The 19,197-nt window shown below is 40.8% G+C and overlaps 1 protein-coding gene across 1 annotated transcript in view; it reads right to left on the bottom strand.

The window, feature by feature from the left end:
• Window positions 1-14,427: 14,427 nt before the first annotated feature.
• Window positions 14,428-19,197, bottom strand: part of RERG (RAS like estrogen regulated growth inhibitor) — a 152,250-nt gene continuing 147,480 nt past the window's right edge. The window contains exons 4-5 of the mRNA XM_042467167.1: window positions 18,921-18,994; window positions 14,428-16,462 (exon numbers count right to left, since the gene is read on the bottom strand). Of these exons, the coding sequence (XP_042323101.1) occupies window positions 16,055-16,462; window positions 18,921-18,994 (482 nt within the window). The 3' untranslated portion in view covers window positions 14,428-16,054. The remainder of the gene's footprint in view (window positions 16,463-18,920; window positions 18,995-19,197) is intronic.

The raw sequence follows: 19,197 nt of genomic DNA, 5'->3' as shown, positions 1-19,197 counted from the left end.
GTCCCTAGGTTTGCTGTAAGACTATACAGCACTTTACCACTCAGTGTTAGATGGTTGTTATTGGGGATAAGCAAGTCAGAACTATGTCATTTTCCTTCTTCTATAAGAGCTCCTAAAAGAGTCTAGTTTTGGTATACTGACTGCTGGAGTATTTATTATTTACTTTGTTGTTTGCCTACTTTCAAGTAATTTTCAACTTATGGCAACCTTAAGACGCCAGTGTATCACAGTGGTTTGAGTGTTGGACTACGACTCTGGAGATAAAGGTTCAATTTCCACTTGGCTATGAAACCCAATGGGTGGCCTAGAGCAAGTCACAAGCTCTCAGTGTCTAGGGAAGGCAACGACAAACCTCTGTCAGGAAAACCCCATGATAAGTTCACCTTAAGGTTGCCGTAAGTTGGAAATTACTTGAAGGCACACAACACACAAGGCAAACCTATCATGAGGTTTTCTTGGCAAGATTTGTTCAGAGGAGGTTTGCCATTGTTTTCTTCAGGGTTTCATGGCCAAGTCAGGGATCGAACTCTGTTATATCCCACCTTTCCTCCAATGATCTCAAAGGGCTCTCCTCTCCTCCCCACTTTATCCTCATAAAATCCGTTTGATGTAGATTGGACTGAGAAAGAATTACAGTCAGCCCTCCTTATCTATGTATTTTTTTATCCACAGATTCAAGCATCCACAGCTTGATAATACTTTAAAAATATAGAGATTCCCATAGGCCAACCTTGATTTTGCCTTTTTATATAAGGAACACAATTTTACTATGCTATTATATTTAATGGGACTTGAGCATCCCTGGATTTTGGTATCCATGGAGGGCCTTGGAACCAACCCAGTGGATACCAAGGGCCCAATGTACTAGCCCAAGGTCACCAAGTGAGTTTCATAGTTTAGTGGGAGCTCAAACCTGGATTTCCCAGGCTCCATTTCTCTCACCCTCTAACCATGTTATCAAAAAAACAAATTAATAGTGGCATTTACTGGAGTAGATTAATTTTTGGTTTATTCCTCTGTCCATGCTGCCAGGGGGATTCTGGGAGCTGTGATCCAAAAAGGTTGCTTTCCTAAGATTTGGTCTAGACCTAAGGAGGTAAAATATCACATTCAGCTGAATATAATAGAAAGAGCCAGAAGTAGCATTTGGTTATAGGAGTAAAGTCAAGCATGCCTTACATGAGAAAAGCTACCATTGTGTGCATTAAAAGTCAACCAAAAATTGGCACAAGAAATAGTTATCAGCTACAAACAGTGCCTAGTTATAACTTCATTTTTCCTGATCATGTGCCCAGAAAGTCAATTAAGAGAACTATAAACCACATGACCATGAAGCCCACAGGAAATGCAAATATTATGATTAAAGCTGGCCATACAGGGCTGAGACCTGCAATTCAATATCCAGTTCATACTGTCCAAGTTTGCATTCCATTGGGGCATCTAATTTCTTGGCTATTTAGGCCTTGAAGATTAGTCTGAGTACACCATGAAATGGTTGTCACCTAAATAATCATGCAGGCTCTAAAAGGCAACAAGCTTATCCTAATGCTACGTCATGCCCAATTAGTTATGCGTGTGTAAGAGAGGTTACAGTAATGGAATGGCATGTATCTGGCCCTACAATGTTAAGGAATTAGTCAAGCTTGATAAATATATTAAGGTTGGCAGTAGACATGTATGGTTTAGAGCCAAAATGGGTCTCCTTGAGGACTCAAATTTTCTGGGATACTAAGGCAAAAATGTCTTCCACTTTGGGAAGAAACATCCAACTCATTCTATAAGCTTGGCTGGGGAACCATTTTCTTGATGAAAGCTACATTTCCTTGAGGTCAATCTGTTAGGGGTGTCTCATGCTGATGAAAGCTATGAAAGGAGCCATAGCCATAGGTGAGTGAGGACACCTTTCCTCTCTTTTTGCTTTTTCCTTTTGAGCCCTTTCACACTAGTCAATCATAGCACTGTCATTCCACCTTAACTACCATGGCTGCACCCTTTTCCACTTTGGCAAAAGGGATACTTTTACAAACTGAAGAGAATGAAATTGTTTTCGCTTCCGACAGAAACAGAAAAATGCTTTTCTTTTTCTGCTGGTTGGGTTAGTTTGCAATGTGATAAGGCTCTAACTGTGCAAAATCAGTTGTAGCATAAACTTTCTTAAATTTGTTCTCTTTCCTCAAATGCATGGAGTGAACTGCTGTCCAGGAAGGATCAAATGCAAAACCTGTGGGTACAGTGCTTAGGTGACCAATTCAGTTTGAACTATGATAATTAAGGGACAAAGGCAGGGGGGGAAGATATTGCCTAAGGTCAGGGTGAATGGATGATCATATGAATGATGGAGGGAGTTTTGGAATGTGGTGTGTGTAGGCTGAGAACCAGAAAGGAGATATGTTAAACTGGCTAAGATGAGGCTGTGGAGTTAACCAGTGTTGTAATATGTCTAGTGTGCCCAGAAACCAGTCTCTTTTCAACTCACTGTTGATGGATTGCAGTTTGTCTCTGAATTCTGCCTTAGTCTCAAAGGGTTAGAGGTAGTATGGTCCTAGTAAAAAATACATTTTTTAAAAAAAGAGGTTGTAGGTGCTGGAGTGGCTTTCCACCAGCAAAGTAAGCATTTTTTCAAGGTCTTATTGTGGGAGAAGAAATATATATGCTACTGCCACTGCCAATAAGCAATAGCATGGATTGAGTCATCGCCTTGAAAAATCACCCAAACTGCTGTCCCCAAATTCAGTACCTAGAAATAGTGATGACAGATCAGGATAGTTCAGCTAGCCCTGTGCACACGACAAAAGCATTATATCACCCACTCTACCCACCTTTCTTATATGATCAGAACATGACTATATATGAGTCACATGTAATCTTGTGTACTTTGATCAAACACCGCTGAAGAAGGAGAAGAGGAGGAGGAGGAGGAGGAGGAGTGGGAGCAACAGCAAACTTGCTATGGTTGTGTGATTGCTTAATATAAATTTGTGTGGTGCTTTACTGAAGAGCAAGTGTCATGAAGAAAATAGGGATAGAAGGCACCTCCTTTTCTGGACAACTTCCAGACTGGGGATTCTGCTGGTTGGGAGTTATAGTTGAAAAAGGTAACTTTTCCACATTCTGGGCCTGAGCAGACTGCATAGCTTCCAGATCATAGTTCCAGTCCAGAACTGTTAGTTCTATGGCCATTTAGGCATTAATTACCATGGAGTGAAAACCTGTTTGTTTGTTTTTTACCATTGCCTAGTTTGTGACATATGCAAGCATAAGCCCACATTACGCTAAAGTATGTCTTTTTATTAAATTTTTGCAGAGGTTGATATTCTTTTCCACCCTCCACAAAAACCAATGCCTTCCTTAAAGTACCACACTCTGCGGCTGGTGAAGAATGCAGGGGAATGGAGAAGTGTCTGACTATGCCTTGCAGACTGATAACATATATGCATATATGTATGTGTATGTACACACACAGGCACATATATACAGACTGATAATATATATGTTGGGAGTACTTTGATTGTGCATGGTAGGGGATTGAATTGGGTGGCCCCTGTGGTCTCTTCCAACAGCAAGTACATTTCTATACCACTTATCAGTGTACTTAAGCACCCCCTAAGCAGTTTACAGTGTGCAAGCTAATTGCCCACAACAATCTGGGTTTTCATTAGACCTCAGAAGGATGCCAGGCTGAGCTAACCCTGCCCCCTAGCTGGTATTGAGCTCACAACCTTGTGGTTTGTGAGTGAGTGGCTGCACTACAGGCGTTTAACCACTGTGCCACCAAGGCTCCTCAACTATATGATTCTCTGATTATCCACCAAGAGTCTGGTGGATCTCAAAGGAAGATATAACCAATCTGTGGACATGGCTAGGTGCTTCTGCAACTCAACATCATCCCCCACTCTGGGAGGAATATAATAAATAATAGTAATAATACAGTCAGTCCTTCTTATACAGTACACTGATTTTTTATACACAGATTCAAGCATAAACGGTTTGAAAAGGTATAAATTTCAAATATCAAACTTTGATTTTCCATTTTTTATAAGGGACTGTTACCCATGCTGCTCCATATATAAATTTTGGTATAAATGATAACCCTTAATGACCCCTAGATGAACTCTAGCAGCCTGTCCTCCATTACTAGCAGGCATGAGGACATGCACACACACCCTTGAGGGGTACCCACATCATCATATCTAGAGAGTCGCATAAAAGGGATTATCATAGGACCAGGAAGAACAAATATTTGCCTTGCCTGAGGCTCTTGCCCCCTCCCAGGTCTGTTGTCCGAGCAGCTTAAGACCACTAAGACAATCAGACAGGGACATCCAGGTGAAAAGCAAGTAATTAAACACCTTTGTTCTCACCATCAAGCACCTTTGCCAGAAGCAAGATTTTGCCTATAAATACTCTCAGATTTGCCTGTTCACTGGACCAGTCTGGATTTCAGGGGGGAAGCTCTGTCCCCTTGAACCCTGACCTGGCTCCTGACTCCTGGCCAGTCATTCCATGGCTGAGCCTCATGCCATCCTCATCATATTCCATTTGGATTCCTGGAGGGAGTCTACATTCTGGTACGTATCACCCCAGTGATGCCTAAATTCCTATTCCATGCTAACCTATGCTTTTCCTGAGCCCTGTATGTGTGTGTGTATGCTAGTGAATCGTATGTGTTTTTCCCCTTATTAATAAATTGGTTATTAATTCTAGAAGTCTGTCTCAGCTCCATTTATTGGAATCCCCTGGTCTACTCCGTATACATATCGGGAGATGATTCTGCAAGGGCCGTCGTAGCAGGTCCTCCTCTTGCAATATTTGAGCTAATAACAATAATAATAAAATTCCCCTAAACAGACCCTTGGCTACAGGACACCGTTTTGCTATGTCATTATATTTAATGGGACTTGAGCATGCACGGATTTTGTTTTACACTGGGGATCTTGGAACCAAACCCCAGCATATAACAAGGGTCCACTGTAATAATAAAATATTTATTTATATCCCGCCTCTTCTGTTTGGAGATTGAGGGGGTAAGAACAGAATTTATACAGTACACAATACAAAAACAATAAAACTCACAAAACCCTGACCCAACCCTCCCTCCCAAACTATAAAATTGACATAATAAAACATGATTAAAATCTATATCAATACTACAAGGTTATCCTACAAACCACAAATGATGAGGATATATAGTAAGAAGGATGGGTGGAATCAGTTCTGGGTGGTTATCACTCAGGGATGGCCTGCCAGAAGAGAAAGGTTTTTGTCGCTTTTTTAAAAGCCTCCAACGTGGGTAATTGGCGAATCTCTTCCAGCAGGTCATTCCAAGCTTTAGGAGCCATAGCAGAAAAAGATCTCCAGGAGGTCACTGCCAGTCTGGTCTTTCTTGGTTGTAATTTTTTTCTCCAGGAGGAACGGAGTGTCAGTGCAAAGCCTTGAGTTGTGGGGGTGGTGAGTCACAATGAAGCTCTGCCTGAGTTTCACTATGCTGGGCAATGTAGACTCTCAGACATTCATTGAGACCAAGCTGAAAATAATCTTGATAGGCTGACAAGAGCTTTCTTTAGCAATCCTGTACTTTTTTGGAAGTGATTTAGAACAGTGTGGCATCTTGTGTATGGCTTGAATGGAGAAGTCATCAGAATATGAAAGTAGGCAGAGAAGAATGACTGACAGCTTTTATGCAAGCTCTGTCTGTCTTTGCCTGCACATCACATTGTGTTAATGGGCTCATTTAAATGAGCCAGAATGAGCAAAGGGAAAAAATGCCGTTGGAAGGATACTGACACATCATGTGATGCTCTTGAAACTACTGCAGGTTCTCAGAAGAGATAGCACTCTCTTTCATGAAATGGAAGCATCACACTACATCCTTCCTAGGGTCTCAGGGAACAGGGCCAATAACAGATCCTGTCTGCAACAGGGAGTAAAGAGAAAGATATGTGAGAATCCTCTCTCTCTCTCTCCAGGGAACTGTATGTTTTCCTGGATATGTCCTTTAGTCTAATGATACACCAGCAAATGTTATTGTTGTTATTGTTGTTGTTGTGAATGTTCAAGTTATTTCTGACTTATGACCTTAAACCAACACTGGGTATTCTGAGGCTGAGAATGTGTGACTCACTCAAGGTCACCCAGTAGGTTTTTATGGCTCAGTGGAAATCAAACCATCATCATAGTCCAATGCTGAAAACATCTCAGCACACTGTTTCTCCCACCAGGAAATACCAAATTTCGTATGTTTCAAAATGAAAGGCTATCAGTGTTGGTTTCCCAGTCAGTGAGGTGGAGAATGTGTTCCAGGTTTCAGTCAAACAAATTGCAAAAACAATAGGAAAATACGTGATCGTGTCAAGTAGTGATGGTAAAAAGAAAAAAATGTGATGCATCAGTTTATCTTTTATGTTTTACACATGCCACAGATATATGGAGCAATATCTATCAAACCCGTTCCTGAAATTTGAAAAAGAGACTTTCTTTTGATTGATTTGGACTATAAATAAATTGGCCAGAATCCTGTATCACCTTATTTTAACTAAGTACTTAACTGAGTAACTTCTCTTGGCCTGACCCCTCTAAACCTGACTAAAACTTCTTCAATCAGCTGTGCTCCAATTGCTGGTAGAGTGGATCTCCTCCACATGCAGCTAAAGTAGACTGGGAGTGAATTATGATCTGGACATTAGGGACGCAATATGACTGAGTAATGAAGCTAACTGAAACTGTTTCATATTCACAGTCATTAGTTAGTCATGAATGTGACACTATTGCCACAATCGTAAACCCTCCCCCCATCTACTCTATTGGGCATCAGGTTCTTGGGGAGAAGATGGTCTGTTCTGCTGATGATCATGTTTGATTGATGTTTCCACCAGGTTTGGAGGGGTCAGGTTGTGATAAGTTACATAGTCAAGTAGTTAGGGACTAAACAGACTACCCCTTTGGAGTGGCCTTCTGCTGCCCCTTTCCTCGCCAGATCAGGGCTGCGGCAACTACACTCCATGGCCCTGATCCAGCATTTCTCTGGCCCTAAAAAGAACAGCAAAATGCCGCTCCTTTTGGAGCCAGAAAATAATGCCAGTCTATTCAGCCCCTTAGTTAAGTAAAAGCAGGAACAGTGTTCTGCCCCTTGTTGATGACTAATTTTGTAGTCCTACATGCATTTACCTGTGAAACTGTTTTGAAAACAAAGGGACGGTTCTGAGTCAATATTTATAGAACTATGTTGGAATTCCTATTGAAAGCCATGGGACTAAAGGGACTCTGTTGGTTTCAGGGACAGATTCACAATGATCTTTTGTTGGACTGGGACTCCTAATATTTCAGTTCATGTCACAGGATAAGGTAACAGACACTTCATTTGAATTCTGGCACCAGAGGTAGAAAGAACATCCAAAAGCACAGAGCTTTTAAAATTACACTTTTATTATAGATATGTTTTCAAGGAAAACAAAGTCAGCTAAGTCAAACTGCTGAGAAATATGTATTGTTCATTTAAAGCCAGTATACTTTACAAATGCCTTTCTGTTTTAAAAGACATGCTTGAATAGCTCAAGAAGACATTAAAAAACAAAACCAGCAAAATCTCAAATCCTTCAAATTCATTTGGCTGAAATCCTCCATATACCTTCCATACTTATCAAGAACTGTCTGTTAAAACAATCACTCCCTGACCCCCTCCCAAAATCAATGAAAGATAAAGTTTAAAATAACCATTAATAAAATATACTCTAGATAACAGGGGTTCAAAGTCATTTCCGTTTTGACTCCCTCCTGAAATTCATGTGATGTCAATTTGTTGAAAAGATGATTGATTGTTTTTACTTGGAACAGATTCAGAAATTGAGCAGGACATATGGTACAGTTTGTACCACCTCCAACAAATGTTTGTTTATAATCCACTTGTTTAACACTGCCTCTACAACATGTTTATGAATGAACACACACAGCTGAGATCTTACATTGAGAGATGTATCAGAGGTTCCTCCATGGCAGAACTATGACACATCTCCCCACATCCATTCCATTCCATAGGACTCACCATCCTCCTGAGGCTGCTTCCCCATGGTCATGTTATGTTGGTGGGAAGGACTAAGAAGTGCCTGTCTGTGAGACTATAGCACCATGATGTCATCATCTTCCAGGACTTCCTGAGGACTCCTGGATGTCCTGGGAGATGCCTTCATTGTTATGCATCACATATATAGCCACACTGCCAGATGCTTTTAAGCCATCTTCCTGGTTTCCACCAGCCACTATATGCTAGGAGAGGAGGGAGGACATAGGCAGAAGGTGGGTTGTTTGGGGATATGATCACTGCATGAGGGAGTTAGAAAATTCTGACCTTTGTGATCACACACACACACACACACACACACAGAGAGAGAGAGAGAGAGAGAGATGTAATTTGGGAGTTACACCTGCTTATGTCACTATTGTTTTTGTAGCTCTGTTGTTATGGATTGTTATGCTTTTAACAGTTTTTACCGTATGTTTTTAATGTCGTCTGAATTTAATTCTATTTTAATATGTATCTTATGATGTAGACTTTTAATCTGTTTTTATTGCTCGGCTAATGACATGTACACCGCTTTGATCATTGGAAAAGCGGTTAATAAATAAACATTTATTATTATATTATTAAAGGGTGCCACCTACTCATTTTTACCTAAAAACAAAGTTTCCATGTCATTGGTATGACAAAAGCAGGCTTAGAAGCCTAACCCTCAAAATGCTAAGATACTGTGTGCAAGAGGATTTGAGTATTGAGGGTACATGGAAATATAGAATTCTGCACCACTTATGAAAATCTGCAGTAGTATAGCCCTGGCTCAAGCAGCATTCATATCAGATCTTAGATGGTGACCTACAATTACTGAAAACAAAAGGTAAAAAATTTCACCATGATGCTTCTAAGTCAGTGGGTCTCAACCTTCCTAATGCCGCAACCCTTTAATACAGTTCATCATGTTGTGGTGACCCTCAACCGATGGTCTTGGTTCCTAAGACCATCAGAAATATGAGTTTTCTGATGATCTTAGGTGACCCCTGTGAAAGGGTTGTTCAACCCTCAAAGGGGTTGCGACCCACAGGTTGAGAACAGCTGTTCTACGTGAACACAACTGCTTTACAATAAATTATCTCATGAGCCTCACATCCTGTGAAAAAACTCAAGATATTACTGTGTTAGTCTGTAGAATCAGTATGTAGAGAGATCTTGTAACACCTTTGAGACTAACTAAAGAAAGTTGGCAGCATGAGCTTTTGTAGACTTAAGTCTGCTTCCTCTGATGCTTTTGTCCTATGAAGTAGATTAGAATGAGCAAAGATGATCAGCCCAAAATCTTTATAATTGGAATATGTCAACAAGAAAGGTTGAGCTCCACTGAATTAAATGGGCAGGGCCATAAATTGATCTGGGGGAAAAAAATCTTGGTTGTTTTCCTCCTCTCCATACAGTGATCAGAAAGAAAAGGGTTGGAGTGCATTTATACTGCATCATTTTAGTACTTTGATACCAATTTGGCTCCATCTTACAGAATCTTAGGATTTGCAGTTTGGTAGAATTCTCTGTTAAAGCAACTTAGGTCTAAACAGACAGCCCCAAAGGGGCGACATCACGCCACCCTTTCAGTGCTGGATTGGGGCTGTGGCAACCACATGCTGCGGTCCCGATCCAGATCTTTGCTGGCTCTTAAAAAAACAGCAAAATGCTGCTCCTTTTAGAGCTGGCAAAAAGGTGCCTTTGCCGCGGCAGTGGCACTTTTTGGCACTTCTTTTGGCATGCAGCATATAAACAAGAGGTGCTGTGACACCGCCTGCCATGCGCTCGGTCGATGTGACGTTGGCATGGGGGCGTGTGTCATCCAAATGCTATGCCTCCACACCACCCCCACACTGCTGCTTCAAGCTGGTCTGTACAGCCCCCTAGTCCACTCCTCTGAACAACATCACCAGAACTTTCTGGCTGAGAATTCTTAAATTGCACAACAAATTACACATTCTCGGATTCCTTCTCCACCTGCAGCTGATGTCTGGAATAGTAGGTAGGGGTGGGAAGTTATGATCATGGCAATAGTGTCAGAATCATGACTAAATAGCAGTTGTGAATGCACAACAGTTTCCTGAATGCATTCATCCATAACTGGCATGTTGAGAGTCATCTGCATGGGATGTATTTTGCACAAAAATGATGTGTGGTTGTTTTGGCTAGAAAATAGCATTTTCTGTGCAGAAAATACTAGCCAGAAAAGGCTTGTGGTCTCAACAAACCGGAATTATACGCTGGCATGGGGGTGGCATGGGAGCATAGTGCACAGGGACAGCAGTCGTCCCTACTCTGCCTCCAAGGCCCTTTCCTGACCAGACAGTGGTGGACATCACACCACATCTTCGGCGCAGCCTTTACGTGCACTTTACGTGAAGCTCCCTTTTATGGCTTCTTTTTGTGCCATGGAAAGGACAGATTGGGGGTGTGGCATGTAGTTGCTGTGGCCCCAATCCAGTGAGGAAAGGGGTGGCTGCAGGCCGCTCCAAAGGAGTGGTGTATTGAGTTCCTTAGTCTGTGCAGAAAATACAGTCACCCCTATGTTTTTGTGGACTTGGAGTCCACATCCCTTGGAAATATATGAGGGACAAACAGGTCCCCTGTGAAAATGGAGGGGCGGTTGTACTTTTGTGCGTGTGCAAAACAACCACATGCGAACTTTGTGCAATTTAAACAATTGCATGGGCTTAAAAATGATGTGGTTTATGAAGACTTTCTTGCTGTGAAAAGAAAATTAGGTTTGGGTTTTTTTTTATTTTTTTATTTTTTTATTTTTTTTTTTTTTGAGAAGAAAATTAATGAAGAATTTAATTCTTGGTCCCAACCAGGAAAAAATTCACTAATTCAATGGGAATTTGATATTAAGCAAATTAATGCTCATGTAGGTCTCATTTATTCAAAAATTCTATTTAACTGGGAGTTCTAGGTAAACATGTTAACAACCTCTCTTATTGTAATACAGTTGTGTTTTGAGAATGCCTTGTGCATTCAAGTCGCTGGTCAATTTATGATGACCCTATGAATTTCATAAGGTTTTGTTAGGAAAGGAATAGTCCGAAGTGGTTTTGCCAATTTCTTCCTCTAAAATATAGCCTACAGCACCTGGTATGTGTTGGCAGTCTTCCATCCAAGTACTAGCCAGAGTTCACCCTGCTTAGCTTCCAAGATCAGATGGGATCTGATGCCTGTAGGATATTTAGGCACTGAGCACAGTCTAATGTTTTCAAAACTGTTGCAGAGTATATTAAGACATTGTTCCCAGAAATCTTCATTTCAGTGATTTGGCAGCTGTGTTGAAAGGAGCTAATGTAACATGATCCCAGTTTGACAGGATTTCCAGTGACAGACAGTAGCAAAGCTTAAGGAGTCTTGATTGCTCAGCATAGATTGCTCAGTACAGATTTATTTCCCCTTCCTTGAAACACTGACAGTAATTTCTTTTGTTATGTTCTTTCTATTACTCTGACTGCTCTGATTTCTTATACTTAGCTTGTTCATGTTTCCTGCTAAAGAGCTTTTAGTAAACCTGTAGGTGGAGGCCCCAAGGTCAGCACTGGCCATAAGGAAACATTGGTCAGAGACAAATGGGTGATGGAACATCGAACTCAAGTTTGCTTTGACTTGAGTTGACCCCCGCACATCTGGAGGTATGTTGCTGCAGCTGCCAACTTTCCTCTGATTGCACCTTCATGATTTCTGAGCAGTCTTATCAGGTAGCATATCAGTGGATTGATAACTGTGTTGAAGAGGAAGAGCCTTTCTGGAAAGAAGAGGTGGCAACCTAAATGTTGTATTAAGATAGTTGAATACGCAGGGATTTAAATCCAGACCAGGGATGTAATCTTCACTAAGGGGCTGAACAGACCGGCCCGATAGAGGTGTCCCACCTTCCCTTTGGGGCAGCAGCAACTGCATGCCACAGCCCTGATCCAGCAGTTTGATGTTCTAAAAAGAAGCAGCAAAATGCTGCTCATTTTTAGAAGAGTAAAAAAGTGTACTTGGTGCCATGGCAGCAACTCTTTGGTGTTTCTTCAGTGCAGCATGTCTAAATGTTGCACCCCAAAAATGGTGTGATGCTTCCCACCATTTGGCTGGGCGTGTGGCGTGATGCTGGCGTTGGGTGTGGAGGTGCGGTCGCCTGCCCCCACTCCACCCCAATGCTGATGTTACTTGCCGGTCTTTTCAGGCAGTATATTTCTTCTTGAAGGTTGCAATGAGTAATTTCAGCAATTTTCTTCATGCTACGAGAAAGTATTTGAAATCCAAGCTGTTTTTAAAAGTCTATTTGCAATTTGGGACTTGTTCTGCGCAAAATTCACATGTGGTTGTTTTGCACAGAAATCAGACTTTTCTGCCTAATATTTCAGTGCACAAAGATTAATTCCTACAAGAAAATGCTGTTTTCTGTGCAGAAAATGCTATTTTGTGTGCAAATCAACAATATACAAATTTTACACATAATAAATCCCCCCTTATAGCTTAAAGTAGAAAACGCTGTTTCCTGCAAAAACCCCACCACATGTTAATTTTATGCAGGATAAGTCCAAAACGGCAAAGATTCTCATCAGTCCATGATTATTGTCACCAGGGTTTCTCAACATTTTTTGTAGGAAATGTTTTTTGGTTTTTTTTTGGTACAAAAAGAAAGTGAAAACAAAACAGGAAATGGCCAGCAATCCCTTTCTAGTGATATAAAGCCTCTAAAGGGAGTTTAAGGAGGTAAAACTAACTGTGGTGGTGGGGGAAATAGCACCTTCATTTAGGACAAAATTGTCTCTAGGGGTGAAAATATCAATATGTGTCACTGATTTTTTTCAATTGGCGACTTCAGGGGTAGGAGACATGAAGATTACTCAAAGGCCTGGAGCTGGATGGGTTAATATTTTTCTTGTTGTTGTAAAATGTATAGAATCCCAGTCAGCAATTATGTTGTTAGTCAAACTTCAACATCACAATTCACTTTTAAATCGTTGCACCATCACAATGTCCAAAAGTCCTACCCCAGGCCTACCTTGTATGCCACATAACCCACCAATCTGCCTATTTGTTGTACCATTGCAATGACCATAAATCTCCCCAACCTCTATCTTTTAAGCCACACAGTCCATCTAACATGCCAATTTCTGAGATGCTTGTAAGCAGGGGCTGGACAAATCTCTGCTCCTTCTCCATACACCAACAATTTGGAATTTTTTTGTGTTTTTTTTTGTGTGTGTGTGGAAATGGTTCTGTTGAGGGAGAGTGAAGCTTAAAAGGTGCAGGGGTAGGCAACCTGCGGCCCGCGGGCCGGATGTGGCCCGACAAGGCCTTGGGACCGGCCCCCGGCCTGGTCCTGCCACCGATTGCCGTTGGGGCCTTTGGGGGGCAATTGTCTATAGAAGCCTCAGAAACATGCATTTATATTAACATTTTTTAAAAAATCAGCAATTTTTTTCACGTGTCCTCCAATTTTTTTTAAAAAAAGTGTCTTCCATTTAGAAATTTTCTTCTCTATTTTTGCCGGGTTTTTTTTATATATTTAATTTTGTAAAAAAAATTATTTAATTATTTATTTTTTTGGCTTCGGCCCCCCAGTTGTCTGAGGGACAGCAACCCGGCCCCCGGCTCAAAAAGGTTGCCTACCCCTGAGGTAGAGGGTTTGGGTGTTATCCGGAGACTCAACTATATGATATAATTACATCTCTGCAGTTAATGTCTCCTGATGCAAGACCTTTGCCTACAAGTTCTTTTCTTCCATCCACCCACCCCTGACCATCAGGTCTCTGAGAATGGAAGGAGGTTTAGAATGTAACATTTTCCCTATTTATACAACTGCTTCTCATTAGCCACACATTGGTGTGGAATGGTTTACATTAATGCTCCTTAATTTAAATTATTGAGGTATGAGTTGATCATAAAGCACTGATTACCTCCTTGTGCAATGCCATCCTACTCTACCCTTGGTAGACTCCATACATCACAGCACACTGTTGTAACCATTTGCTGGAATTCTAGAAATACAGCCGGGTGATCTTAGCTAACTTTTCAGGACACTCCCTTCCTTTTTGCAGACAATAAATGGCACTACAGCATGGTCCAGAGACTGGAAAATGCTGTTCAGGTGTGGGAAGGACACAGAACTGTATGGGTGGAAACTTACACTTTACTCACACAGTGTAGGATTCCAGACAACTAGTATTAGGCTCTCACAGACACATGGTATGAGCTGTGTCTCCCTCAAATCTGAGGTTTGTTTTGAGCCCCAGTTTAACTTAGAGTAGAAATGGTGCACCCGTTAGGGACAAAACAAGAAAGCAACATCTTTGTGAAAGAAATATTACAAATACTGTCCAACTTCGCAAAGTTTACAGACTCATCACTTTGCAGCCAAGTATATACTTCCCTTTTGATACAATGTGTTTGCAGCTGTTTAATTTTTGTAACATTTGTGCGATGCTTCAGAAAAACCTTCACAGCTGAAAAACAACATAAGAAATAAACTTTTAACAGGACAAATGCAGTGGATTCTATCAAGCCATTGAAGAGTTTCCATTAGCTAAGTGTTTGAAGATCTCCTACCAAAATGTAGGCACTAACATTTTCCAGGGAAAGAGACACAATAGAAGCACTGTCATTGTTGTTTTTAAATCACAATAAATTAAAATGTAGTACGGCAAAATATATGAAGTCAATACCATGCCATCCATAGATTACCAGCAAGATATATAAGCATTCTAAGAGCTTAGAGACTGACTACTGGTAAATAGATTGTTTAGCAATGGGCAACTTCACCACAATGAGCATACAGACACTTGTTAAGCTGGTTGCCTGCCTGCAGTGTTCTACTAAATACAGTGGAGAACATGGACAGAATCCTGATAGTGTCTTTACACATGTGCAAGTTCTCCTATGCACATGGTTATACATTTTTTTTACCATTGTGCAATGCCTGTTTTTGGATTACAATCACAGAAATTGAACTGTGTGAGTATAATGTGGTTACACATTTTTGGCTGCTGTATAACTGTTGTCATTGGAAACTGAGCTGTTCTAGTGCTGTCATTAGGGAGATGTGTGGCTTTTAAAAACATTTGGATGATATTGTGCACTGTGATTGTGCAATGGCATCATGAATACGTCCAGTGAACAGAGATATGCACAGAGATATCACCACTAACTATAAGGATAGTGCAGTGCAACCACCACCTAACTCTCAAGTTTGTGATTTACCATATGGCACCCCAGTGTAGGAACATGGCCATTAGGTTACCAGATTTTTGGTTTCTCAGTTTTCTGGCTGAGTAAGAAAATCAGACAAATTCTGCTCATGGATGTTACAGATGAATCACTTGTGAAATGGCCACATGCAGATTGTAGCATATTACTGATTGTGAAATGTCTTTGACAGTAATTATCAATGTTAAAAGGTCATCTGCTGTAATAAAATCAAACTGAAGAGTCACCTATTAGCCAGTGATAACTCATTATAAAATCATGATATGTGAACATGCTTGGCAGAAGGTGAAGCAGTAACCTATCTGACACATCCTAATAAATTTCCCATTCTCTAAGTGATGCTGTATTGTTGCTTTTTTATTTTTAAAAATAATAACACTATTTAGTTGTCAACTAAACTGGAGTGGAGCAACTACCACCATTGCTTTATTTGCTATAACTTCAGGAAGAATAATATGATAGTTTAAGAGAGAGGGTTAGGGGAGAGAGAGTGCACAAAACATGGACCATCTTTTTTTTCTGACTGCAATCAACATCTTGGAAAAGTCATTTTGGGGGATTACAACTGAGAAGCCCAGAGCCAACATGGTCAGCAACCATACTAGATGAGGGATTGTGGGAGTTGTAGCTCCTTTCCAAGTAACATCAAAGCTTTGTTACAACTGGTGCTGGCCATGTGCCGTAATTCATTCATTCATTCATTCATTCATTCATTCATTCAATCTGACCTTGTGCTCCCCTTTCACCCAAGCTTAACCTGTTCTACAATAACCATTGGAAAATGTTTATAGGTATTTAACTGCTAATTTTGGTGAGCATCTTGTTAATTGCTTGCTTGACATGTGTGGTTGAGCTCCGTCTCCGGGTCTTTCCTTGGACCATTTTCCGTCGCCGCACTTCCCGACATAGCTCATAAAAGGCCTCCATGATGTTGCCTTCTCCTGTACAAGCAGAGCATTCATAAAATGCACATGCTAGTTCTGTGGCCAGCTTCTCCCCTTCTTCTGTGCTGACCTGTCTTGAGTGGTCCAGATCCGCTTTGTTCCCAACTAGGATCAAAGTCACATTCTTGGGTTTTTTGACTTCATCCAACAAGTTCTTAAGTGGCAGGACTTCTTCAAAGCTCCCTCTGTCTGTGATGTCATAGACCAACACAAAGCCCTCTCCCCATCGAACGTGTCCTTCCTTCTGAATGATGTCTTCCTGTTGGAAAAGATAAATTAAGGAAAATCAATTGCAGGAGATAGAGATACAAGTTGACATTAGGAATTTGGTACCTGGGATGACAGAGGTTGCTATGTTGAGTCTGTAGTCTTGTTATGGATTTTGCTTGTGACTCATTGAAGTGTCAGAAAGTTCTCCAGGACTAAGTATAAAGTGGAAGAGCTAACACAGCAGCACGAGAAGAGCATTATTTTGCATTCTTGTGTGACAAATACTTAAACCGCATTATAGCACTTTTCAAAATGAACCATGAGGGGCTTGGCCAAAGGAACAAAAAAGAAACATAGGATAGTAAAACTGAGAACTTAGAAATTTGTTCTTTCCTGGTTTCTGTACCATTTGCAGCACTATAACACACCATGATATTATGGAATGGATCAAACCCCTCCCGTTTTGTCAGGTGTGGGAGAAATGTTGTTTCTCCAGATATTGTGGGTTACAATTCTCATCAGCAACATGCCAGTTGTAAGGAACTATGGGAATAGTAGCCTGAAATCTCTATAGGACAAAGGGCTCACCACTCCTGCTTTGGTATAACCTGGTTGATGATGGCCGACAATACCACTCTAGGGTTGTTCTAAGCAGCTAGCATGCTCTATCCCATTGATACATATCTGAAATCTGATTTGTCCAGCAAGAAGAGTTGAAAGCCAGGAGCACATTTGGTTAAAGAAAGCCAGAATGGTAAACTGATTAGAGTTTTGGCCTGACATTTGGGTGATCCAGGTTCAAGTCCCCATTGTCTTAAAGTAAAGAATGTTTTTTTTTTAATTCTTTGCAGCTTCCAATGAAAAGTGGTACCTTATCAAGATATCCCATCAAAGAACCAGTCAACCACTGTAAGATTTTTTGTTCCTGAGTGAAAGTGAACAAACAGCCACTTTTTCCATTTACATTTGCAGTATGTTTTGCAATAACAAAAGAAGAAGAAAAAGTTGATCACACTTTTGCCTACCTCTGCCTTATGCTGTAAGAAGTATCTGATGTTGTTTTTCAGTAACAAACGGATGGAAGATTTATAACTGAAGGTCCCAGGGTAAATATTTTTCATTCAAAGTGGTTATATCCCACCAAATTGGACTAAAAGAATTATGTTGGGGATGGAAGGGGGGTTAATTCATCTTCCCATATGGCTTTTCTTATATCCCTTTTTTATTTATCATAATTTCTAAACCTCTTATAATACCTAAGTACAGCAACAGAATATTAATAAACACTGACATAATACATGCAACATCTGAAAATGAGAAAATCCAGAGCAATGGCTAAAAAGAAAAGCCTGAGCAGGCAAGTGTATCTTATTGATGCTGACTTCAAGGAATTAATAATAATAATAGGCAAATTAAACAACATTAACACATACACATTATTACAAGACCAAAACAGAACAAAACAAAACAAAACAAATAAAACAGTAAACTACAGTGGCATTTCCAGGGAGGACCTTGGGGACTCTCATGAGAAGAGGGTTCCTGAGGCTGGGGTTATCTATCCCAGAAAGGCCTGCCGGAAGAGATCCGTCTTGACAGCCTTTTTAAAGGTGTCTAAAGATGTCAATTGACGGATCTCGTCTGGGAGGTTGTTCCATAATCTGAGGGCGACAACAGAAAAAGCCCTCTGGGAGGTAGCCGAAAGCTTAGATCTTTGAGGCTGTAGCAAATTCCTCACAGAAGACCGGAGTGTGTGGGGAAGATTATATGGGAGGAGGCAGTCCCTGAGATAGTTTGGACCCAAGCCATTTAGATTATGTGGCATCTGTATGCTTCTTCTTGCAGACCTAACAACAGCTTCAGAGAATGATAGCCACAAAGTAAACTGGCAATTCCTCATCCTTACTTTCAGCTTCCAGTGTCTATTGGATCTAACATAACTAGCTCTCTTGAACTCCGAGGCTGCCCTAAGATATTTGGGATGATGAGATGAAGATGGTGCCATGCCTCCACTTCTGTGAACTGAAGAAATTTATGGGATTACGTAGATATCTTCTTCTGCACCCGAGGACATCACACTAGCTTAGAGAGCTTGCAAGCAGGTAACCACAAGCCACCCTTCACCCCCACCAGATGCTGGTTGAGGCATTCACTTTATACTGTCTGGGGGTAGTGCCAAACCTACACAAACTGTTGTCCTGAGTGTCACTCTCTTGGCAAGAAGATGTTAGTGGTGGTCCTTTCCACAGTGCTGATCCTTCCCATTGTCATTCCTGGACCCACACTTTGTGCTCTTGTGAGAACAGCAATAAAACAACAAGGGGGCAAATGTCATCCCTTTTCCCTTCCTTTTGGCTTACTGACTTGTGATCACTCCATGTTTGCCCCTTTTAATGATATTCATTTCCTTTATTTTGCCTTTATAATACCTGATTCCTTTTCCATGAAGTTAATGTCTATTTCCCAGTGTGAGAGGTTTGCTGTAGGGATTTGCTAGTCTTACTCACCTGCCCAGCTGTATCTAGTATTTCCATGGAAACAACTTCATCGTCAATGGTGGCTTGATGACGATAAGTTGACTCTTCGGAAAGAAATACACACAAGCAAAACTAAATTAAATACAATACCTTTCAACTTGTCTTATTATTTTATTATACATGCCTATTCCAAGGAAGGTATGTTATGGGTTATATCTATACTATAATTTCAAGTATTTGTTTATCTCTCTGTTACGCTATATAAATCCAAATGCTTAATCACAGTGTCACAAAACTTGGTGTGTTT

This window comes from Sceloporus undulatus, chromosome 5 (assembly GCF_019175285.1).
Source record: "Sceloporus undulatus isolate JIND9_A2432 ecotype Alabama chromosome 5, SceUnd_v1.1, whole genome shotgun sequence".
In the NCBI taxonomy this organism is placed as follows: Eukaryota; Metazoa; Chordata; class Lepidosauria; order Squamata; family Phrynosomatidae; genus Sceloporus; species Sceloporus undulatus.
Note: the sequence above shows the minus strand (reverse complement) of the source record. Positions and strands in the feature narration are given on the sequence as shown.